Source organism: Desmodus rotundus, chromosome 3 (genome assembly GCF_022682495.2).
Source record: "Desmodus rotundus isolate HL8 chromosome 3, HLdesRot8A.1, whole genome shotgun sequence".
Taxonomy (NCBI): Eukaryota; Metazoa; Chordata; class Mammalia; order Chiroptera; family Phyllostomidae; genus Desmodus; species Desmodus rotundus.
Window position 1 is genome coordinate 105332492 of NC_071389.1, and position 24726 is coordinate 105357217.

The 24726-nt window shown below is 44.7% G+C and overlaps 1 protein-coding gene across 1 annotated transcript; it reads right to left on the reverse strand.

Annotated features, from left to right (window-relative positions):
- Positions 1-5750: 5750 nt before the first annotated feature.
- Positions 5751-24224, reverse strand: MEDAG (mesenteric estrogen dependent adipogenesis). The gene is made up of 5 exons (XM_024580798.4): positions 23575-24224; positions 12350-12459; positions 9190-9302; positions 8464-8749; positions 5751-6640 (listed from the first exon to the last, which is right to left on the reverse strand). The coding sequence occupies exons 1-5, from the start codon at positions 24078-24080 to the stop codon at positions 6516-6518; spliced, it is 1140 nt and encodes a 379-aa protein (XP_024436566.2). The 5' UTR covers positions 24081-24224; the 3' UTR covers positions 5751-6515.
- Positions 24225-24726: the final 502 nt, after the last annotated feature.

Sequence of the window (24726 nt, forward strand, 5' to 3'; positions counted from 1 at the left end):
CGCCTGTCCGTTCTGCCCCAGCGAACCTGTTCAGGCGGCACAGGGCACTTAACACAGCTGGCTAGGGGACCAGGTGTGAAAAGCAAGATGTGCTTCTAGTAATATTGATACCTTGCTTTCATGTATTTGTATAGGAGCCTTCCTGAACATTGTTTTGTGTATTTGGGGAGATGAACAAAAGGGAAGTAGATGGAAAAGAAAGAGACAACAGATTCTCAACGGCAGTTTACTCATAACTTTCAGCTGAAGCAGAAGAGGGCAAAGGTGTCACAGATCTTTGCAGTAAGCAGGGGCCAAGCAAGAGGACCAAGTCACAGGGATCCTCTGGTAGGTAGAGCCAGAACCATAGTTCCTGAGAAAATTGCATGCTCCCAGGCAGGTCATCCGCACACAGGAATTAGAAGAGGACCGGAGAGTGAACAGTGTCCTGGGGAACAGGAGCCCGCGGACATGTGTGACACCTGGATATTCACAGGCCCTGCTCCGTCGTGTTTTGTCATTCTTCTGCCCCCGCAGCTGCAACTGCGATTTGCACCCCACGTACTAGAGTTCTCCCAGAAAGTGGCAGGGTTTTATCTTCATATTCTTAGCAACTACTTGGTAATCTGACACATAGTAGGTGTTTAGTAATACTGAATATTACGAAATAGCTGTCTTCAGGGTAGAACACAGCCTTTCCCTGCTTGGATGCAAAGAGAAGACATTAGGTGGAGACTGCTGGCAGCATGCTGAGCATATAATTTACACCATTTCTTATCCTTAAAGTGTTTGTTCCAATACAGGATTTTAGGGGAACAGTGAATTGGAACAAAGGGAGGTTTGCAAAAGATACAGAACAGGCATCAAAGTAAGGATTCCAAGTACATAAGCAGGGAAGTTCTTTAAAATCAGGATCTTACTAGCATTTTCTGAGATTTGAGTCTTATCCATATAATGGAATGAATAGGACACATTTTGGGCTCAAATTTTATAGCAGTGAATGGTGGAACACATTATAAGACATAGGCTTCTGTCGATGTTATTAAAAGCAGCGAGTCTAAGTTAGGATTTAGTAGTGGCATCTAAACTAAGAAAGTAACACCCAATAACAGATTACTGTCTGGAAATGGGAGAGCTAGTTACCATAGCATAATTTAAGAGAAATGTATTTTTTTTTAAATAGAGCAGTGAGCATAAGGAATTTTAAAAGTAAGTTCTTATTAATATCTTCCATTTGTTTCCTCTTGGGTGAGCTGTGAAATGGGATTCACGTGGAATGGAGAGCTCCCTGTACTTTCTGCCTGGGGCCCATGGGATAAAGCAGAAACTTATTTAAGCCCCAGTTTCTTTCTCTGTAAAATGAGTCCACTAGTACCCACCTCACCATGTTGTAAAAATGAATGCTTCTCAGTGACAATTTATAAACTGTAAAGCCACACAAACTTATGTCTTACTCCTTTGTCTTCCTGCTATTCTGATCTTCATTCCTTTGTCTTTCAGTTCTGCCTTAAAAAGGGTTTTTTGGGACAGATTCATTTTATTGTGAGCACTATAGTACAGAGCAGGAAGCTTCCTGGCTTTGAAGTGGGATTGCTTGAGGCAATCCTTTTCAATGATAAAGTAGCATTGGTTCATTTTTTCCCTCTGCAAACATTGTGCATTAGAAGTGAGCTGCTCCAGGACATTAAGGGCAACGCCCTAGGTATCATGGGAACTTGGGGAGGTTGTTCTAGAAGAGCAAATGTCTGAGCTGAGTTCTCCCAGATGTCTGGGAGGCAGTCGGGGCAAGAGGAAGAGGTGCCAGCATGCCAAGCAGGGGCCCAGGATGCATGTAACAGCCTATTACTCCAGAGTCCCTGAGCGGCGTGGCATTTCCGGATTGGAAAGAGTGAAGGGAAGGTGAGAGGCAGCTGGAGTGGAGGCCCTGCAGGCCAGGCCATGGAGCTCAAACTTGAGAATTGACTGGAGTGGGTTAAGCAACAGAGTGAAGGGGTCAGGTCACAAGATTAAGTACACCCTGGCCTCTTTTTCCCAGGAGCAAGAGAAGCAAGTATCCATATGACTTGCCAGAATAAGTTAATCATTCAGAAACAAAGACATCTGGGTCACTAACATGCCTTTTACAGACCTGTGATTAAAAACTATTGAGAAGTTGTGTTGAATGGGTTAATTATTGGTTGGCTGCATCCAGTTTAAATGACCATGGTAAATGCCTTTATGTACACACAAACATACACATGGACACAGAGAAACATAATGTGAAACAGTAAAGACAGGTGGGTTGTGGAGGGAGGAGAGACAGCAAGTATAGAACATTCTACTTTTGTCTGTGAAGAAGAAAGTCTCCAGCTGGGGAAAGGGAGTGGGTCAGGTAGAGAGTTACTACTTAACAGTAGAGAAGATTGAACAAGTTCTTAGGCCAAGGGTAAGGAGGAGGCCCCACGGATCCCCACTCAGTAAGTCAGCTGGGGCCCGAGACTCTGCTTATCTAACAGGATCAAAGGTGACTTAGAGTTTGAGATGGACAGATCTAGAGCCCGGTCCCAGGACCAGCAGCCTGGGCATCAACAGGGGGCTCATTAGACACGCAGAGGCTCAGTCCCTGCCCAGACCTATGGAATCAGGTCTGCAGCTTCATGAGACTTCCAAGAGTTTCTTCTGTTCATTCAAGTTTGAGAAGTTCTGCTCCAGGTAATGAGGCCACGTCGTCTCCTGATGAGAGGGAGAACAGGAAGAGTTGCTGGGAGAATTTAAAGAGAAAGTAGGATGTAGGATATATAAAGGGCTTGACAGGTGGCTACTTCCAAAAGCCCAGAGGAGGTCTCAGGAAATCTACAGTGATGTCCACATACTCTGGATATGACTGTTCTGAGTGAAGTTTCTCTGGCTTGGTGGTTATATTTGCACAAAAGACTTTCTATTACTAGGCAGTATGCAGTGCTTTGAGCATCTTCTTATAAAAAATAATATATTACTTTCTCTTCTTTGTTTTAGCTGATTAACTCTTAAAACACTTTCTGAATTTTTGTGATGGATTCTCAATTATTTGGCATTCCCTAGAGAAACATAACTGGGGGGGGGGGGCGGGGGGAGAGATTTAAGAAATTGGCTCACACAGCTGTGTAGCCTGGCAAGTCTGAAAGCCGCAGAGTGGATGTCACAGGCCGGAGGCCCAGGGCAGAGCTGATATTGAAGCTCAAGTCCAAAGGCTATCTGTGCAGAATTTACTTTTGCTCAGGGGAGGGTCGGTCTTTTCTTCTTCTATTCAGGCCTTCAGCTGATGGAAGAGGCCTACTTACATTATGGAGGGCAATCTGCTTTGCTCAAAGTGCACTGATTTAAATGTTAATCTCATCCAAAAGAACCCTCATAGAAACATCCAGAATAATGTTTGACTATGTACGGCCCGGTCAAGTGGACCCATAAATTAACCATCTCAGACTCGGGTCTTCCTGAGGTCATCTAGTTCTTACCTTACACTAAGAAAGGTTATGGTGAAGTAGTCCAAGAATGACTACTATCTTTTTATTTAAAAATCCAGAAAAAACATTCTATAATATTCTCTATTTTATTGGAACAGTCCAATTTAATGTGGAAAATTCTAAATTCTGATTCTAACTGTCCACTCACTAAACTTGCATTTTATCCAAATAAAGCCATAACAGCAAGTATAGACTGTTGATTCTATCAAAATTTTGTCAGTCCTGTATAAATGTCACCTCTTTCCTGGGCCCTCCTGTTCTCCTGGATTCTTCTATTTTTCTCATCTCTGAACTCTTAGGAAGTCAGCTGGCCAGGCCAGCCATTGGGTAACTACCAGTGCCTTATGCCGTGAGTTCTTACAAGTTTATTCAAGTGGTGAACGTCAAGTGTGAACACTAATTTAAATCAGATATGCCAGCATTTATCCATCCAAATGAATGTACTCATCTTCAAAAGTAGTAATTTATTCTAATGACACTGCCACTGCTTAAAGCATTTTAAAAATTCCTTAGAAACTCCCTTTAGAAATGGATGTACATTCTTTTGAATTTCTTAAGTAGAGACATAACTTTGCTCTTTGACAGAATATCGAGTATTTGAAACAATAAAAAGACATTTGAGTTGATAATTAAGGTAGGCAATCACATTGGACAATATTATCCTTTAGCCAAAAATCAAACTTTCCCATGAGGTAGCGAGAAGAAAACTTTCTCATTCTGTAGATAATGCCAGATTTGCATTCTTGTTGGAATAAATTAAAAGCCCCCAAGGTGACCCTTTCACTGAGAGCTTAGTTAAATCAGCCAGTTTGATAAATCAATCCTTACAGATTTGTTTTAAAACAAGTTTTATAGTTTCACACCATTAATTTTATCTCCAAAACTGGATCATAAGCATCGTGGGTGTTTTCCTTTTGGACCTTCTCTCATAGTACTTAATGTTCTTGATGGCTTGTACCCCTGACCCGTCTTCTCTCATCAGACTGGAAGCTACTGGAAAGCTCGGGCCCTGCTTTGGGTACCTTCTTATGCCAGCACCCATCTCAGTAAACCTCCCATAGTAGGTGCTCAATCATGTGTTGAATGAATGAATGAGTGAATTAATTAATTGAATGGATGAATTGCTTAGGACACTGTTGTCCTATAGATTTCTACTGATCTTAAAACATCTGAATTTGGCCATTTACACCCAAGATTGAGGCCGCTTTTACCCAGGAAGGTCCAGTTTTAAAGATTGTCCGATATCACTTCTCTGTAACACTTGCTAATAAAATGCATTAGCACAGTGTAGATTTCATTATAGACAGTTGCTAAAATTTTGCTGAGTGAATACTGAATGACTGAATGCATTTGGTTCGTAGTTGACAAGTTTTTTTAATGACAAAAAGAAATTTCCAGACCTTTAGTTCGTTCTTGGAATGCTTACTGATGGGTTTTCTTAACTCAGATACTCTCAAAAAATCTTCTTTGTCAATTTTTGTGAATAGAGTTTTTATTTCCTTTGGAAAGCATTTAATATTTGATATCCACCCAAGGTTGGTTTTTCCTGGTTATAAAACTTATTTTATTGTTAATACTCCTCACTCGGCACTGAGTTGAATAGCAACTGTTTATCCTCTTCTACTACTAAGAAGCATTCTCTTTTCTGAAAGATCATATTAAACTGTGTTTCTTTTCTCCAAATACTGCATAATCCAGCTCTTCAAAAGGCTCTGGAAAGTGTCTGTGAAAACCACGATTCTCCCTGTAATTTAGTAAGATAGCAGGCAAACATACAAAGCACAATGGAAAGATCATACATACTTGATTACAAATTTAATCAATTCTGTGTTGAACGATAGGAAAAATTTAATTGCACAAAGGTAGTATGTAACATTTCAAATATAAAAGACAATGGGTAGTGCTATCAAAATACATGAAATTTCTTTAAATGTTATAAAAATTATACTCAGGACCCAGAAGTCTTCCTCATTATAAGCATATGGAGTGATTCATTCATGTAGGTTTTATATATAGATGAGATTTTTTTTTTCTTTTTGAAGAATTCCATTGTAGCTGTGAGATGAAAAATGCATTGATGTAACAATGTATTGTGGTATTGTTGCATAGCTTTTTTCTATTTTGCTTTTAGTGTTAGGGTTGCTAAAAGCTTATTTAAAATAACCAACTGGTATAGGGGATACGTGGTGATAGAAGGAGACCAATGTGGGGCGGTGGACACTCAATACAATGTACAGGTGATGTATTGTAGAACCATACCCCTGAAACCTACATACTTTTATCAACCAATGTCACCCCAATAAATTCAATAAAAAAGTAAAAAACAATATCCAACTGACATAATGTGCTTTCAGTCAGGAGGACACGGCCGTGATCGAGATCCTCCTCCTGCTGCTGTTTGCACACCCCCTGGCCTCTTTCTACACAGGCCACTTTGTTAAGAGTGAGGCCGAGGAGTTCAGATTTTAGGCAGTGGGTGGTGGGGTAGCCACCCTACCAAGCTGGCCAACCCCCCAGCAAACCTTACCTGGAATGGTTCTGCTAAAGGCAGGATGAGAAACACATGTGCCTTCCAGTGAAAGTTGTCATAGGCTTTTGACAGCCAGGTTTGCAAGAGAATAGCACAGCTCACCCCAAGCTGGCTTGAGTTTGGGTTCAGACAAGGGTGTCCTAAGCAGAGGACCAAACCCCACTTTATGAAGCATCATGGTCAACCCCCAATCCAGACTTGTCCCTCAGAAGCTGCCAGGGAAGCTCCCAGGGTACCAAGGTTGCACATGAAGCACTCAGGACCCTGCCAGTCCCTCTGCCTCTTCGGAGAAGTGTTCAAAGAAGGGGCTGCTCCAACCATGCAGCCAGGGCCCTCCCATCCTGAAATCAGCTGCATGGGGCCTGCTGGGGAGGCACCCACAGAACAGGGAAAGGAGCACTCCAAGGAGCAGAGGGTGGACCAGCGGGTGGAAGGCCTGCCCCCCCAGCTCCGCCCACCTCCTAACTCCCCTCAACCTTCAGTCAGCCTGGAGTGCAGGAGGAACTAGAACAGGTCCCGTCCAATCAGAGAAACTGGTCAGGTGCCTCTTCAGATTCCAGAACCCTTGGAAATGGTAATTCTGCCAAAAGGGGCTCCATCAAAGATGATCTTGGTGACAGACTGCAGTTAAAAACTTCATCTATGGAACCTGAAAGACGTAAATCGGGCATTTTTACCATCACTGGAAAACAGAAGCAATCCCACAGTGCCTTTATGACTCACAAAAGACAACGAACAATTTCAATACTAAAAGAGAGAACCCTGACCTCCTCAGAAATGCTCAAAAGCTCAATAGAAATGGGTAGCATTTTGTTTACCAGAAGTACCTGGGGTGTCATTTGCTTTTCCAGGCTGGAGTAGATTTGCAGTAAGTTTCACGAACCCTTTCTCACTGATGACAAAAGGCCCACAATCGGGACAGCCCAGGCAAAGGTTGAGTTTTGAGAAGGAGGTGGAGCTGGGCTAATGGATCACCCCAGGCAGGGCAGTGGAGGCCAGGCTGGGCACACCTGCCAGGGCTACCGGGCATCTTGGCTGTGCCCCTGCCAAGCATAATGACTCTGGTCAACCTTGAAGAAAGCTTCCCCACTGCTCTGGAGTAGAAGTGGCCCCAGGGTTGCCTCAGAGTTGATTTTAAGGAAGCATTGGCCAACTTCACATGTCCCTGGTATCCCCGGGATGGCAGTGGACACCCTGCACAGCCACAGGACAGAGGGTGAGCGATGCTGAAATAGCAAACCCCTGCCCAAGCTGCTATGGTCAGTGGATGAGGCTGGAGGGATGTCACAGGAAAGACCAGGCATCCAGGACTGCCACAATTAGACAAGCTCATCTTCCCCCAAAAGGATCAGCATATAACATGGCCCCCCAAAATGGCTGCAAAGGAGCAGAGTGCAGAGGAATCTTTGTAAGGAACATCCAGACAGAGAAAGCTAAAGCAACATGGAGTGAGGGAGAGAGGGGGAGAGGAAGGGTGAGAAGGGGAGAGGGAGAGAGGGTAGAAAAGGAGAGAAAGGAGGAGGAAGAGGGAAAGACATATAGGGAGGAGGGAGAGAAGAGAAGGAAAGAGGGAGGGGATGAGGAGGGAGAGAAAGGGAGAGAAAGGGAGAGAGAGGGAGAGAGAGGGAGAGAGAGGGAGAGAGAGACAGATGGGCTACTTCCAAGGTAAGAAATAGCTAGAGTAAACATTTTTGCTATAAACATTGGAAGAAAGCAACTGTCATTAAATACAATTAATTGAAGACTCTGTATTTTACATTTGAACTCTTTGAAAACTGTCAGTTCATAGAGACTGGTGTTTTTTGTTGTTTGTTTGTTGGTTGGTTGGAATTAGCAGCAAAAATCCTAATTCAAGGAAGTTGCTTTCCAGCCAGCTGGCACAGGACAGAGAGAACAGGCTCAGAGAGGATGTGGATGGGCGGGTGCGATCAGCTCTGCCACACCGGTCTGATGAGTCTCCCAGAAGGCACCAACATAATATTTAGTTTGTTCAGTGAAACATTCTCAAGAGTTATTTTGTGGTCTTACAAACTCTGGAGAACCCTGCCTGTTTTTGTTGACATAAAACTGAGAGCGATCAACCATGTACGCACCTCCTCCAGCTGACACTTCCGTTCACATTCTGTTGCCCAGAATATGCACATCAGGGAAGCACAATTCTTTCATAATATTTAAATAAATGTTAATAAAATTCAAATGAGCATTAATATGTATTTAAATTAATAATATATTTTAAAATTATTTTCTGGGTATGCTACACAATGTAGGTAGCTTCTATGTCAGAAAACTTTAAGGAGCCCAAAAAGAAAAGTCACTATATTACTTTTTGGTAGTCTCACTTCTTACTTTCTGAGTAATGTAGTATATTATATTTCCCTCTTATCAAGAGGCCTTATCTTTTCCATTCATTGGCTCTCTTCCCTCATTATACTATTCTATGCTTTTATTTCACTATGAGAATTTTTAACATACCTCTGGAAGTTACACTGAATTTTCGGTCAGAGAAACTGCTCCTTCGGATCAGTGGTTCACTCATTTTTTCCAGAAATAGTTTAATTGTCTCCTTCTTTTCTGGACTTGAACTTGACAAATTCAGAACTCTTCCATTCACTTGTACAGTGGAATTGCTGAGCCCAAGCCAATAGAAGAAATCAAATAATGCGTCGGCTTTGAACTCATAGGCAAAGCTCAAATTTTCTCCATTAACCACCTCATTTCCCAAAGGGAAAAAATTCTTCACTGCCTCTTGAAAATCAAACTGAAAGAGAAACATGTGATGAATTTCATGTATATAAGGATAATGTTATACCCTAGAATTCTATGTTACTACAGAATTATATTACAGAAATAACAACTGCCCAAAGGTCCAAAATGTCACACCCCTTATTTCTCCTTCATTCTGACAAATACTTATAAACAGTTGCCTTAACTTTTTCAAAACAGACCTATGCATTTGTATCATATTACATCAACAGACCTTGGAGTGCTTGGTCAAGTTGACATTCATTATTATCCCATTTCTAATAAGTTGCTAGAAACTCCACCTATTTTATTGGTAGTGATGATGAAGCAAGAGCAAACATCTGTGTCTGGATACAGACAGAGCTGAGCTGAGCTCTCAGGACTCAGCCCTACATGAACTGCTTGAAACCTTCTGTGTTTGGTCGCCATCCTGGATTCAGACAGGCTAACACTTACCTGGAGCCGGTAGCTTTCTCCAATCACTGAGGAAATGACCATGTCCATCCCTTGCTCTATCTGTCTTCTGATCTTAGGGTGCCTCGTGTTCACAAGGAAGGCATATGTTCTTTCTACAAATTTGGAAGCAGAATTCAAAGAGAAGTGTGCGTGTGTGACAAAGTAGTGATTCCCGCCTTACTTGCAGATTTCATTCATTTTTAGGCTCCCTCACTGCAAAGCCTCACCAGATTTCTAGAAACATTTCTGAGATTTTTGTATATGTGAAGGAAGCAGGACCCCAAGGCTGCACTTTGCTGCTCCTGTCTGGGAAACTGGAAGTTGGAAGTCCTGTTCCATCACTATCAGAAGTGAGAACTGAGCCTCTACCTGTGTATGCAGCTTAGGGAGCTAAGTGAGAAATGCAGGCCAGCCAGTTTTCATGCCATGGCCCTGCTGTCACCAACTTGTCTTCATTTGCAAAGCAAAAATTCATCCAAGTCCAGGGAAGGACCAGGCCTCAACAATCCCCAGTGGGAGGGAAAAGTCCCTCTGGTTGCTGAAATTATACCATGTCTGTGTCCTGGCACAGATGGGTTTTTGTTTTTGTTTGTCTTGGTTTGTTTTTTTGGTAAACTCTTAAATCCAGTTCTGTCCAATTCTATACAATGTAAACAAAAGGAAGGTTGTTTACTCACTAGGAAATCTGAAACACTATTAACCAACAACCCCTTAACTTTTCCGCTTCCAGAAACCCCTTAATTTCTCAAGTGCCTTTTCTAGGGAGAAACATAACATATTGGATCAGTCAAAAAGTCTGTTTAGTTATTTTTTGTAAAATGAAAGACACATTTTTCATGTTCACCAATAACTTTACTGATTTGGATATTTTGAGTATGTCCGCTATCTCCCATGTGGTGTAACATTGATTGTTCTCAATTAATGTCTAAGTTTGATTGCTATCAACTTCAACTGGTCTACCCGACCTCAGAGCACCATCCAGTGAGAAATCTCTGGCACAAAACTTCACAAACCACTTTTGACACATTTTATTAGTCACAGAATCTTCTCCATACACTGCACAAATCTTTTCTTGTGTTTCAGTTGAATTTTTACCTTTCTTGACATAATAAAGCATAATATGCTGAAAATGTGTATTTTCTTCCATCTTTAATATTAGAATGGCTCCTAATATTCACTAATTTTGACATTTTTTGTAAATGTACACTGATAAAAAGGACAGCGGTCACAATGCAATCTAATAACATTGTTTCAAATGAAATTAAAGACAACTAAGCACTAGTAGAGCCATCTTACAAAAAAAAAGGAAAAAACCCAAACAAACTTTTTGGCCAACCCAATAGATTGTTATTTAGCCTGTGTAACACCAGGGCCCAGCCATTAGGTAATTTTGAGAACTCAACATTTTGCCTTGGCTTTGAGCACCAACCTGTGATCCACCAATACAGTGTCACATCCCTGAGGAACACATTTTGAACTGACCTTTGCACTGGCCTTATTCATCTTAATTTTCCTACCCCTGTCTTTCTCGCAAAGTATTTTTTAGGCACTTTAGATATAAACTAATCTATACCCTCTTTGAGATGAGATATAACAAAACAAGTAAACAATTTTATACCTTGAATTAACTTTTACACACACCAAGCCAGGACCTTTAGGCTCCTTGCACACTCAGGGCCTGCACACGCCACAGCTGGGCTGGTTGCACAGACTGTGCACCACACAACCCTGAAGGATGCCTTTTACATTCACAGACCTTGACTACTTGTATATTTATTATGACAAACTTCTGGGGATAACAGTAAATTGTAAGTTAACGGTGGCTTTTTCTAATTTGTATTGTATAAAAGTACAGTTTACAATAGCAGCAAGGCCAAACATCATGTTACCTTAATCACAATGTTCATAATTCAAACTTTACCATTTTAATTAAGCTTTTGTATCACAGAATCTCTACAGTTCACAGCTTTCCTCACAATGAACCGGAGCCGGGCTTCTGTGCCTCCTTTCACAATAGTTCACAACTGTGCACCTTCTGTAGGCCACCCACACGTACCTCCTTGTGCCACTCCCTGCACTTTCACTGAAATTTTAAAATGGAGAGGTCTCTTATTCTTACCTAAGATTCCTCCTGAGAGATGGACGAGGAGGTGCACTTATACATCTACAAATTTTATCCCTAGAGAACCCTCTGGATTCCTGGCCATCATGAAGCTAAATAACATCAGGGGCTCAGATGTTCCAATGAGCGTTACCAGTTAATGTGTGTTCTGTTCCCGGCCCCTCTTAACTTTGAATTATGAAGTGAGCAGAAAGTCTGAGTGACTCTGATTAAAATGAGCAGAGAATTGGCTCCAGGAACCTGGAGGAGACTGAATGTTTGAGAAAGTTTCTTTGGAACTTGTAGATCCTTCATTACCTTGGACTCACTTTAAGAATGTTATTTAGAAGTAAGTTTCAGAAATTCTATTTCTCTCATTATATCCTTGTGGAATTTGAGTTAATGTAGCTGTTAAAAGTCAGTCTGATTTCTTGAAAGAAACCATACAGAGACATTTCTAAAATTGAAATTCTAATATAATAGCATGAGACATAAAAGCATTTACAGGTACTTATTTTACCTTTGTTTTCTCATCTATAAAATGGGGACAGTCTCAGTACCTCCCAGGTAGGATGACCATGCACCCTAGTTTGCCTGAGTTGGTCCCAGCGGAATTGTTAACAGTGCCTACTTTCATGCTCAAAATGTTCGCATCTGAATGGCATAAAGCCCTGCAGGCTGCGTGCCAGCTGATTGCAGAGCAGACCTACAACACCTAAGTATCTCCTACATGGCAGACAGTATTCCATACCATCATCTTCACCCCTCCAGTTATTTTTGCAACCACTGCAGGCTCAGAACATCAAATCGCTCTCTGCGATGGTAGGAAGTATGAAAGAAAACTCAGAGATAGATGGCTACTGCTTCAGGCTCTCATAGGGTTTAATCTTCAGGCCTGTGCTGTGTTTCAGACGGCATGACACTGCAGGCTTCGTGCTCCAGCCTTGTCAGACACCGACACCCACCCTGCCGCCTCCACACCCAATTTCTACGTCATTAGCACACCTCAGTCAAAAAGCCCAGCAAGACACAACCAAACCAAAATATTTAGATACCAACCTTTTGAGGTGTCTTTTCTGGTCTGTACATTAATAAAGAACAGCATCGGTTTACTCAGTATCATTTCCCGGTAGTCTTTATAATCACAGTAGTTGGTCAGTTCCACATATCTATGAGAAAACCAGAGACAGGTGCAAATGTATGTACCCACCCATCTAAGGAAGGGGATGTCTCGACAGGTGCCTGCCACATCCATAGTCCCTTTGAGAGACATCCTCTAAAATATGTCCTTGCGGAGGCAACCGTATTTTGTATCATATAAATAAAGCTCGTGCTCGCTCTCTCGCTCTCTCTCTCTCTCTCTCTCTCTCTCTCCCCCTCCCTTCCTTCCTCCCTCCGTCCCCCACTTCAGCTCAGCCTGAGATCAATGTGTAACCCAAAGGTGGTCATGGTCCTTGGGGTGGCCTGACACCAACACCTGGTCCTCAGATGATAACGAGTACCATCTACTTCTGGAGCTGTAAGAGTTCCTTTGAAGCCACCAGAGTTCTGTGTCTGTCTTGGCTGAGAACGAAGTACACTCAGTAAGTGGAATTAGCTGCGTCTTCCCCAGTGCAGTCATCCATATCACTAGTGGGTCTACAATCTTCCTTTCCTTCTCCCCTCTTCCCTTTAATTCCAAAATGAACCCAGCCCCCTCCACAGATTACACATAAACCAATACTCATATGAACTAATTCACATCACCTTGATCCTGAGCTTGTACAATTAAAGAAAAACAACTAATGGTAGACTTCTGTCCGGGGTCCCGTTAATTGAGCTCCCTTGGTTTGCATTCATTATTGGAGCCTGGGAAGAGCTTTTACATTTTGACTCTGTCATCTAATATGTCAGCTTTCTCTCCGTACTCTACAAATTTTCTAAGCTGTCTTTCTAGGCCTCTACCTACATTGTTGATTTAAAAAAAATAAAGCTGATCCAAATGTAAATTAGTTTCCGCCAAGAAGATGGCTAATTTTCTAACCAAACCCAAGCTCTGTGCCATGAAGACATAGGCAGTCCAAATGGCACCCACTCCAGCAGGCTGGAGGACACACTGCCCCGGACCTTCTTTTCCATGGAGCTGGGTCCACAGGTGGCCCAGCTGTGGAGACATGTGCGCCAAATGAACGGCCATCATAGTGACAGCATGTGCTGTGTCTGCTTCTGACACCTAGTCAAAGGCAGAGACAGCTCCAGTGTTTCTCTCTGGCTTGTTGTCCTTCAGTGTCTGACATGAAAATCACAGCCCTGGAGAGCTCCTGGCAGCCAGGAGCAGTGGCATCACAGTCCTTGCAGCCTCCCTCCCCTCGCCTACGACCCACAAGCCACTTAGAGGGGCTAGTGCACAAGACCCTGACTACAACATGGGTCAAGAGCACATGGGAGAATACCTACCCCTGAGTCAGAAAAACAGCTTCCACTTATCTGTCTCCCAGCTTGGTTTCTTACAAACATGTCATTATCTTTTTTCTGCACTTGTCAGACCTAATTTTGAGAGCTTTTAAAACCTAATCCCTGATGGAGACTTTAAAATGCTTCCTGCCTTCTGGTTCACCAGGCTTTTAATGGCAGTCTCCACCTCTCAGCCCTTGGGCATGGGTGGTGGTCAGGTGGCTGGGGAGGAAAAGGGGCGCAAGTTTTGATTTTCAGGGGTGTTGGTGAGAAGGGCAGGAGTAGGGTAGAAGAGTGGGAGTGGAGAAGGGGTGAGGGACCTGGGGAGCAATACGGGGACAGACTGGGTATGAGATGCAGACCAGGGATTTTGTAAGACCCTTTCTCTGTCCACTCCCTGCCCTTGCCTTCACAGAACAGTGTGGAAGGAGAATGGGATGAGGTGAGGCACCTGAAGGAGAGACACTTGTATTCCATATCAGCAGAGACAGAATTTTCCTGTCCTTCTTTGTCCCAATTGACCAACTGTCAAAAGGTACTAGAGGAAGGAAGCAAAGGAGAAGGAAAGAGAAAGGGGCCACCATTGCTGGTTCACTCACTCTCACCCGTTTGACCACACTCTGAGTGGCTAAGACTGCGGGGTACCGGGTAGGCACTCACATGGGCCTTATCACATCTGAGGAGCTTGGGGCCTAGAGTGGGAATCGGGAATAGGGTGGCAGTACAGGGTCACATCAGGGCTCTCTCTCACCCTCTGCCATCCATGTATTGAGCTACCAAAGACCTGGCCTGGCAGGCAAGAGCGGTCTTGGAAGAGGAGAGGCCAGTGAAGGCTGTGGTTGGGGGTTGGGGGGTTGTGAGGTGAGAGATGCAGAGAGAGAAAGGGGGAAGAAAACTCTTGTAGCAATAGAGGAAATGGGCAAGACTGAGCGGACTAAACACCAGAAAGATAGGTGCATGATGTCAAGGCAGGAGTCAGGTGCCACCTGTGAGCCATCCACGGTGGATTTTCACAGTCTCCCCCCTTGTTTATCATGGAGTTAACTGATAGGTACTTAAGCATGTAATATTTCCCTCAAAGTGACTCCTCTGGTCTCCCAACATCCACAGTCTGATTGTCATTCTCCAGCATAGCCAGAAAATCTGTAGTTTTGATTGCTACTTTGATGACACAAATGACAATCCTTGCCTCTGCCTATACAATCAACTGACATCCAATTCAAGGTATCATCAGTAGGAAAAAGATAAAAATTTCAACTGAGAAATGATTGCTGGGTGCGAAAATAACCACTTTGCTCCAGAATTCTGTGGAAAGCTTTCTGGAACGCTCTGGGACTCACAGGGCTATTTGGGGTGCTCAGTAAATGGGGGCTTCTGACAGTCACACACTGACTTTAATGGGGCACCCACACCTGAGTTCATCCTTTTAGAGTGTGAATGTGATAAGATACCCTGAATAATAAAAACTATGCTCAACATAATTTAATCTTCCTTTGATGATTTAGAGGCATGTTTAGAATGTTAATGAGCCTATAAAAGTCATGGCAGAGCATGTCAGTTATCCCTACAACTCAGATGTGCAGAAATGCTGCTTACAAGGGACCTCTAGTAACAGAACGCACAGGTAAGAGGCAAGATCCCTACCAACTAGACCAGGGCACAAAAAGAACTACCTCCTCAAACCATCTATTCCCAGTCTCCCAGTTATGGTTCCATTGTTAAACACCTCCTGAATTCCAGTGAAATAAAGAAATATGAGTATTCTTTTGGAACTGGCTGTTATAAAATCTGTATATGTAAGTCACCAAAATAAAAGAAGACTGAGGACCAAGTTGTTAAGGAGGAGCCTTACTAGACTGTATTAGGGACTAATTATATTTAGTTGTGCACATTTCTGAGTTACTAATGCAAATACCACTTTTTTGTACTGGGTACTTTATTACATTTGCTGGCATTATCATTAGGGAGGAAAAGCAAACAGCTGAAGACAGTTCCTTCAAACTCTCATTTCTTTGTGGCTTTTACCCTGGGCCCACCCAACCCAAATGCTGACTGAAACTTTTTCTTTGCCAATTTTTCAGTATATTTTATTGATTATGCTATTACAGTTGTCCCATTTTTTTTCTCCCCTTTATCCCCCCTGCACCCTACCACCCTCCAGCATCCCCTCCCTTAATTCATGTCCATGGGTCATACATATAAGTTCTTTGGCTTCTCCATTTCCTATACTATTCTTACCCTCCCCCCCTACCTGTTTTATGCTTCTTATTCCCTGTACCTTCCCCCCCCTTTCTCCCCCTCCCCACTGATAACCCTCCGTGTGATCTCCACTTCTGTGATTCTGTGCTTGTTCTAGCTGTTTGCTTAGTTTTTGTGTGTGTGTTTTTTAGGTTAAGTTGTTGATAGTTATGAGTTTGTTGTCATTTTATTGCTTATAGTTTTTGATCTTCTATTTCTTAGGTAAGTCCCTTTAACATTTCATATAATAATGGCTTGGTCATGATGAACTCCTTTAGCTTTACCTTGTCTGGGAAGCACTTTATTTGCCCTTGCATTCTAAATGATAGCTTTGCTGGATAGAGTAATCTTGGATGGAGGTCCTTGCCTTTCATGACTTGGAATACTTTTTCTAGCCCCTTCTTCCCTTCAAGGTTTCTTTTGAGAAATCAGCTGATAGCCTTATGGGCACTCCTTTGTAGGTAAGTTTCCTTTTCTCTTGATGCTGTTAAGATTCTCTCCTTATCTTTAATCTTGGGTGATGTAATCATGATGCCTTGGTGCCTTGGTACATGCTTCCTTGGGTCCAACTTGTTTGGGACTCTCTGAGCTTCCTGGACTTCCTGGAAGTCTATTTCCTTTGCCAGTTTGGGGAAGTTTTCCTTCAATATTTGTTCAAATGAGTCAATTTCTTGCTCCTCCTCTTCTCTTTCTGGCACCCCTATGATTTGGATGTTAGAATCCTTGAAGTTGTCCTGGAGGTTCCTAAACCTCTTTTCATTTTTTTGAATTCTTGTTTCTTCATTCTGTTCCAGTTGGATGTTTATTTCTTCCTTTTGTTCCAAATCGTTGATTTAAGTCCCAGTTTCCTTCCGTTCACTGTTGGTTCCCTGCATATTTTTCTGTTTCACTTTGTGTAGCCTTCATTTCTTCCTTCATTTTGCAACCGAGCTCAATCAATTCTGTGAGCATCCTGATTACCAGTGTTTTGAACTCTTTCCGTCAGATAGGTTATCTATCTCCTCATCACTTAGCTCTTTTTCTGGAGTTTTGATCTGTTCTTTCATTTGGGCCATATTTCTTTGATGCTGGGCACCTGTTATGTGTTAAGGAGCGGAGCCTTAGGTATGCACCAAGGTGGGGCAACCCTCTTTGCTGCGTTGTGGCACTGTCTGTGGGGGAGGGGTCAGAGAGGGAACTATGCTTCACTTGCTCTGCTCTAGCCCCACTTTCCAACAAACTCTCGTGGGAGACTAGGATTTTCTCCTGCCCTCGCAACCCTCACAGTGTTTTACAGCTAGAAGTTTTGAGTCTTATTTTCCCGGTCAGCCAGCTACCCCTTGCCCACATGGTCCACCAACTTGCTGCCGGTCCTCTCCGCCCTCCCGGCTGCCCATCTCCATCCCTCCTACCAGTCTAGATGAATGTTTCTTTATGTCTTTGGTTGTCAGAGTTCCATGAAGTATGATATTCTGGCAGTTATGGCTGTTTTTTTTTTAATTGGTTGTTATCCTTTTTTTGGTTGTGCGAGGAAGCAAAGCGTTTCTACCTACGCCTCCATCTTGGCCAGTCCCCTGGCTGAAACTTCTTACACTTGGCTCCAATCAAAAGACTGAAAGGCAGAACACTGGATGGATAGCATAGTGATTTGAAATGAAAAGATCTAATTCATGCCCTAACTGACTGTATGAACTCAGTCCCACAGCCACAGCCCACTGTAACCTTGGGTGAATTACTTCACCCACCTGAACCTGTGCTCTCTTCTATAAAGGGTACAAGAGTGTTGCCTTCTGCTTAACAATTCAGTGTAGTGCAAGTACTGTTGACGTATGTACTTGGGCCCATAGTAGATGCTCCACAGATACGATTAGTATCTATGATCCTGGCCAACTCTGCTGGCCACAGGGTGAATGGAGTTCTATAAGCTTCTGACACCAAATTAGGGCTGGCTTCATCTGTGTTACAAGGAAAAGAGGACAAACTGAGTACCTGAAAAATAAATGAGCAAGACGTTCTCCTTCCTTGCTCCAATTTCTATCCTCATCTTTTCCCGCTGGAAGGCTAAAGAGCACAGCTTAATGAAGGCAGTATCTGAAAGGTGGGGCCAGGAAAGAACACTGTATTTTTGGTTCTAGTGAATCAGGACCACCCACCTTCTAAGACACCTCACTCTTTCTGGAGTCCCTTCAGGGTTCACATCATCTGTAGCATCTGAAAGCTGCTCCCAATTTCCCTTGGCTCTGACAACTTACTGCTCAAAGAAGAATGGGAATTCAAACCTATGACTTCCATCTGAGAGTGTGTGTGTTCACTTAAAAAATATGGAGAGAGAAGAAGAGAAAAAGAGAAACACATGTTGAAATAGTCCTTGTGTAGAAGGCCCAGAAATTGCCTGAAAGTTCATAATCCTTTGCTGTGGTACTAGCAAAAGCTTGCAGGGACCTTCTGCCCTTGGGAACACACAGGATGGCCTTTCTGTGTTTCTAGTGTTAATGTGATAGCTTTATGCAGAGCTTCACCTAAGTTCTTGAACAGTTTTCTTCTTTTGTCCCTATTCTGGTGAAATTAAGCAAAACAAATTAGATTTATCACTATGTTGTCTGTGCCACAAATCAAGGATACCCACAGTTGTTCATTCATTTAGTCGTTCAGCCATCAATTATTGATGCGTAGTGCCATGAAACACTGTGACAGTGCACAGAACAATTCTTCACTCATTCATTCATTCATTCATTCATGCAATAAACATTTGCTAAGCACTAACAATGTGCTAGGCACTAGGGACACAGATGAGAAAGGAAATAGTCTTGCTTTCAAGAAGCATACAGTCCACTGAGGAGACAGGTAAGGAGGTGCACCATTTCAATATGAAATGATAACTGTCTAAGGCCTTGTTGCTTAAAGTGTGGCTTTGGACCAGCAGCAATGGTATCACGTGGGGCTTGTGAAACTGTGGATTCTCAGGCCCCTCTCCAGGTTTATTCCATTGGAACATCCATCCACACCATGCCCAGGAGACTGGTGTGCTTACTTAAAGTTTGGGAAACACTGGTGTAAGACATGGTCCCTCCCACTCAGAGGCTTACAAACTAGTTAATTGTTTAAACACCCAAATGGTGGAGGAATACACAGTTCTCTGCATTCAGTGTCCACTCTCCATAGGTTTATGTCCAAGTTATTTAAATAAGAAGGAGCAAAGCCGGAAGGTCCTAGAATTAGAACCATTTACTGAGCTGAGACAAGCACTGGAAGAGTGATTCTTCTGTCAGGCCCAATATCCCACCGATGGGTGGGCAAAGCAGAAGAGAGGAGGAGTCATGGCTTAGCCAGGCCTCAGGGGAAATGGGGTGGCTGCATCCAGGCCTCCAGGTAGGCATGTAGCAAGGACCAGGCAAGCTGAAAGCAAGAAGTAGACCAGAGTGTGTCTGGAAGTTCAGAGCAAGGCTCCCAAGGAGGAAGGCAGGAGGGAAGGCAGCAAAGTCTCATAGCTTTTCAATCATCAGATCTGGATTTGGTTTCTATCTCTGTGACTTTTAATGGTGTCAAGATCTTCCTTACCTGTAAAATGTAGCTAACAAAAGGTACCCCATGAAGTAGCTAAAAGATTACACATTATGTGTGAAGCACTCAGCTTTGGGGACTGCTTAATAATAATAATATAAAAGCTAACATTTGTGAAGTAAGCAATATGCACCAATAATTGTTTTAAGGACTTTATGAATTTTCATTCCGAACAGCAACCCTATGAGGGTGATGAATTATCATTTCCATTTTACAGCTGAGAAAACTGAGTCATAGAGACAAAGTAACTTTCCCAAGTCATCTAGCCAATAAGCACAGAATTCAGATTCCAACCAAGGCCTTCTGGTCCTGGCCCTCCTGCCCACGCACACTTATTTAAGACTGACTCTCATGAAAGTCACATCTCAACAGAATGACAATTACCTCTCAGGAGCACTCCGTGTCCTGTGAACAGAATGCAGAACTGGGCAGGTCATCAAACCCAAGACTCAGACATGGGGACCAAGGCCAAGGACTGGTCAAGAAGGCAGGACAGGAGCCCACTGAGTGTAACAGCAGCAAGAGTGACTTTTCTGCCCACGGCACGTGGAGCTGTCACTGCTTCCACACCTCCTGGCCTCAGTCAAGGTTGATGCTGAGAGGTGGACCTGGGCCAGCAGATGGAGCCCAAACACCTCCCATTTCGGGGTGAGGGTGATGCTTCCCCAGCACAAATCTATGGTCCAGCCCTGCCTCTCTGAGTCTCCTCCTCCAACCCCCTGTACTCTCTGCCCCTGGCAGCTGCCCTCCAGGCAAGTATAACTGTCACCCATCCAACAGCCGGTGGGACACAGGCAGGAACAGAAACCTCTCTGCTTTTAGTGGCTTCTTTACAAAAAGCAAAAGTGACTTTTGCTTTTAGGTTGATTATACTAGATGAGTACTGGCTGATATAATTTCAGTTATTTTTTTTTGTAGGTCCAGGAAGCTCATGAGAAAGCTGCTGCTGTCTACAGTAAGGCAGAATGATTGCAGATTTGAAGAGGTTTGCTGAACATGCATGTTCGTAGTTAGATGAGGCTGTATAGGTGCCTTGGCTCCATGCTCCCCAGCATCCTACTTAGGTGCAGTACTTGACCTCACCGAATCCTAATTTCTGATCTGCAAAAAGGGGACAAGGTAGTGCCAACTTCATAAGCTTTTGTGAAATAATAGTGGTGAAACACTCTGCACCATTCCTGGTACTGAAGCAAACATTAGTGGCCACTGTTGTTATTGTTGGGCTTATTTTTATTACCCAAGAAGCTTCTTTCATGCTAGAAGAACACTGAAAAGTAGGGATTATAGCTCCTCTTTGCCCAGCGTTTGCCATTACACCTCAATCAGAGGCTACATTACAGGAAAAAGGTGTGTGTGTGATACTTAATGGCAAGTTACACCTGGTATCCTAAGCAGGTTTTGTTTGTAACACGAATGGAAATCCAGAGCTTGAAAGAAAAATAATAATACAGGTTTTGCCATCAATCCCACAAAGCAGGACAAATATTTTTAAAGCAAGCTCTCAGGAGTGTTGAAGAAACCCTGGGGGCCAACCTGAAAGGTTCCCACCACCCTAGGTTTCCTTAGGTTTATTGAGCAGGTATGTATGTAGAAAAATGTTCAAGTATCAGAAAACAAACCAGATTGAGTTGAGCGAGTGAACCATAGGAATGTCAGGGTCAGTAGCTCTTAACCTTTCAGGTTCCTTGGAAAAGGACCTCATAAAAACCACAGTGCATGCTACTGAGGCCCTGAAAAGAAATCTTGCTTACCCTGTGGACTTATCCCACACCAAAAATATTTGTGCAATGAAAAAAAGGAATCAGCAGAGCAACGATTCTTAACCTGGTTCCAACTATGCCATAAACCACTCAAATGGTCAGCAACATTGGCTGTATCTCCAAGTTTCTGGGGAGAAGGTCTACATACAATTCCCCAAAGTTCTATAGTCCAAAGTGATTAAGAATCATCGCTTTGCTTTCCCGACCCACCACCCACCGGCCACCTTCTTGGCTGCTCTTGAATGGGGATCACCATACCTCAGGCAGGAATGTGGTGGCTGCAAAGATGAAAAAGTCATGGAGTCCATTGCTCTAGGCCCCAACTCATTATGAAAAGTGAAGTACATGCAGGGGTACAGCCAACTCCAAAGATGACAGATAAGGCAAACAGAAACTGGTACCCTTGCCAACAACTGCCCGACCTTGGGGAAATCCAGAACAGAGTACTGCACCATGTTGGCCGAAACTGGTGTCCAGCCCTACCCTGGAAATAATAGTGACCTGGGCATAGCCTGCTAGAAACACTCCAGTATGCACACTGGATGGTATTGACCCAGGTGATCATGTGACCTTTAACGTTCTGTCAGAACAGACAGGTAAAAAGCAAGTCATGCAAAAATATTTTTGTAGTAAAACTGGTCAAAGCTTACTGAAGGAAGGAGAGAAAAGGAAGGAGGGAGGGAGGGAATAAATCAAGGCTTTGGAACAAGTGATTTGAGAGAGGAAGTTGTATGCTAGCCCCAAGACCGAAGACAACTGAGTAAATTTGGCAGAGCTGAGGAGTCACAACTTTGGAAGTCTGAATTCTGACTATGCATCTACCTCCTGATCCATGAAAGCAAACCTCTCGCTGCTGCCCACAACTCAGTGTTCCTCTCTTTCTGGCAGGCTCTCTCCATTCACACCAGGTTCCCGCCCAGTCATCCTTCATGACTGCACACCCAGTTACAAAAGCCCCTGACATAGGATGTTCCTGAGAGGAAGACAGGTGGTTCTTTCCATCACCCAAATTATTCTCAGGTGCTCCTTGCTTGTTCCCATGGTACAAAAACCCTCACACAATTGCTTAGACAAGAATCTGGTACTTGTTGGTTGTTTGCACCCTGGTCTGTGTGGCCTGGTCATTATTTATTCTGGATTCTAAACTGCCAGGGTTCCACTGCTGTTTAATTTTCTCTTATGTAGGTGGCATTCAAAGCAAGAGTTTAATAACCAGACTTCAACATCACTTAAAATTTTGCAGCACTGTTTGCTAAGACTAGGGGAGCTGGCTCTGTCAAAAGCCTAACCTGTATATTCAATTAATTCTGGGCATTTTTGTTTTTCATACTGTTCTCAAATGCACTGGTTAACTTCTCTTTAAATTGTCGCAAATCTGATTTCTAATTCAGTTCCTCCCAGGTCCCTGCCTATGGGTTGGAATTTTCAATTCACTAAGAAAGGGAGAAATTCTTGTCTGGGAATGGTTTTTCAGACATTCAAAGCCTTCATTCTCTTTCTGTGGAAAAGCAGCCTGAAGAAGGCATTTTAAATGCCATTTTGTTTGCTTGCCCCTCTTGGCTCCATCTCGCCCACAGGGTGGCACAGTGCCTCTGTCTTTCCCAGGAGCAACGGCTTTGTAATAGCTGGCGGGCTTACTCATCTCTGAATCACGCTCCAGACTGCACTCGCCTGCTTCCTGGCAGTCAGTTCTTTGCACAAACATAAGACACCGGCACACTCCCACACAGCACTTACTTTTGCCCACACGAAGACCCACAGGACCGCGGGTTGGACTTCATGGGGCTTTCTTTCCTTCTCAGCTGTGGTTTATTTATTCATTTATTTGAAACACTAAGGGAGGCCAAAGATGGGACACTTTGTACTTTCACAAGCTTCTCCACTGGGTCTCCTCACTGGGTAAGGCTCGAAGTGCACAAAATTGAGCATTTTCACCCCTCACCCCCACCCCCCATCTAAAGTCAGGATGTGAGTCCTCTGTAAACATCCCCGAGGGGTGTGCCCCCAGTTTGAGCTCATCTGACCCAGTTAAGGAGCCAGAAAGAGAAAAGCACCCGCCAGTGACGTGCTCCGGGTTCCCTCCCACCCTACGCTCCTCTCCAACTGCCCCCCCCCCATCCGGTGCCTCCACGGGCGACTTCTAGCGCAGCTGCAAATGTCAAGGGGAAGGGCACTAAAGACCGGGAGGGAGAGCTGTTGGCTCTGGTGACGTCCTCAATGAGAACAATCCCGGCGTGCGGCACTGAGGAGGGGAGGGCAGCGGGGGCTCCCGGGGACCTGCTGGCCAGGGGTGGGGGTGGGGGGCGCACTCACCTCTTGATGTAGCGGCTGAGGCGGCAGAGCTGCCCGTCCAGGCTCACGAGGCCGTCGCCGAAGACGTTGAAGCCCCCGAGCGCGGCCACTGGCTGTTCGGGCCCGAGCACCGTGAGCTGGTCGCCGCGCAGCTGGAGGGCGCCGGGCAGCAGGCGCAGGAGCTGGGCCACCGGCAGCAGGGCCATCTCGCAGTCGCACGTCCACAGGCTGCGCAGCTCCCCGGACGAGATGGAGGTCAGGCTGGGCCTGGCTGGGGGTGCACACGCCGCCGCCGCCATCCCGCCGCGCGGAGGTCCTGGGTCCTCCTGCTCCAGTACCGCCCGCTCACCCGCGAGCAGAGCCGCAGCCGCGAGTGGAGACGCCGGCCTGACGCCGCGCGGCCCTTTTATCGCGCTTGGTGCCGCCCCGCCTGGCCGGGGGCACGACCCCAGGCGTCCGGGCCGAGCACTACTAGAGCTTGGCGCGCTCCCGCCCCGCTGCGCGGCCTGCAGCCAACGGTTACTCATCCCATCCCGGTCCCCAACTCCTCACCCGGGGCTGGGCGGACACCCGCGGCGGCGTGGGGGCTGGAGCCCCGGTGTGGAGTCCAGCCCTCGGTGGGAGGGGGAGGGCGCCAGCATCCACCCAGGCCCAAGACGCCGCACCTGTGCGTGCGGGGGTAGGGGTGGGGGTGGGCGTCCCTCACCCTCTCTCCGCACCTGGGCCACAGGGCCATCGGAAAGCAGCCGGACCTCTGATCCCCACTTTATGGCGCCTCGCAGGTTGGAGCCAGCTGCCAGCCCTTGTCTCAGAGCCTGTTTCCTGCGTTTTTCACTCCGGATCGTACCCTACGTTTTCCCTCCGCTCAGCCTTTCATCGCACTGGTTTCTTCCCCGCATTCCCTTCCTCTACAGATTCCACGGTCCTCAGGTCACTTTTCCATGAAGCCTCTGTGAATCCCCTGTGGGTTTTATCCCATTGCTTCTCCTCGCTTCTCCTGCAAGGGGACCACAGGCCACAGGGTGTCGGCCCAATAATGGGGATGGAGGGGACCAGCAGAGCTCCCTCCTGCGTGCCTCTGCAAGTCCCCAACAAGTTCATTTTTGCAGTCAATATATAGCAGCGCTTTTCAACCGGTATGCTGCAAGAATTTTTAAAACATGCAATACCTGA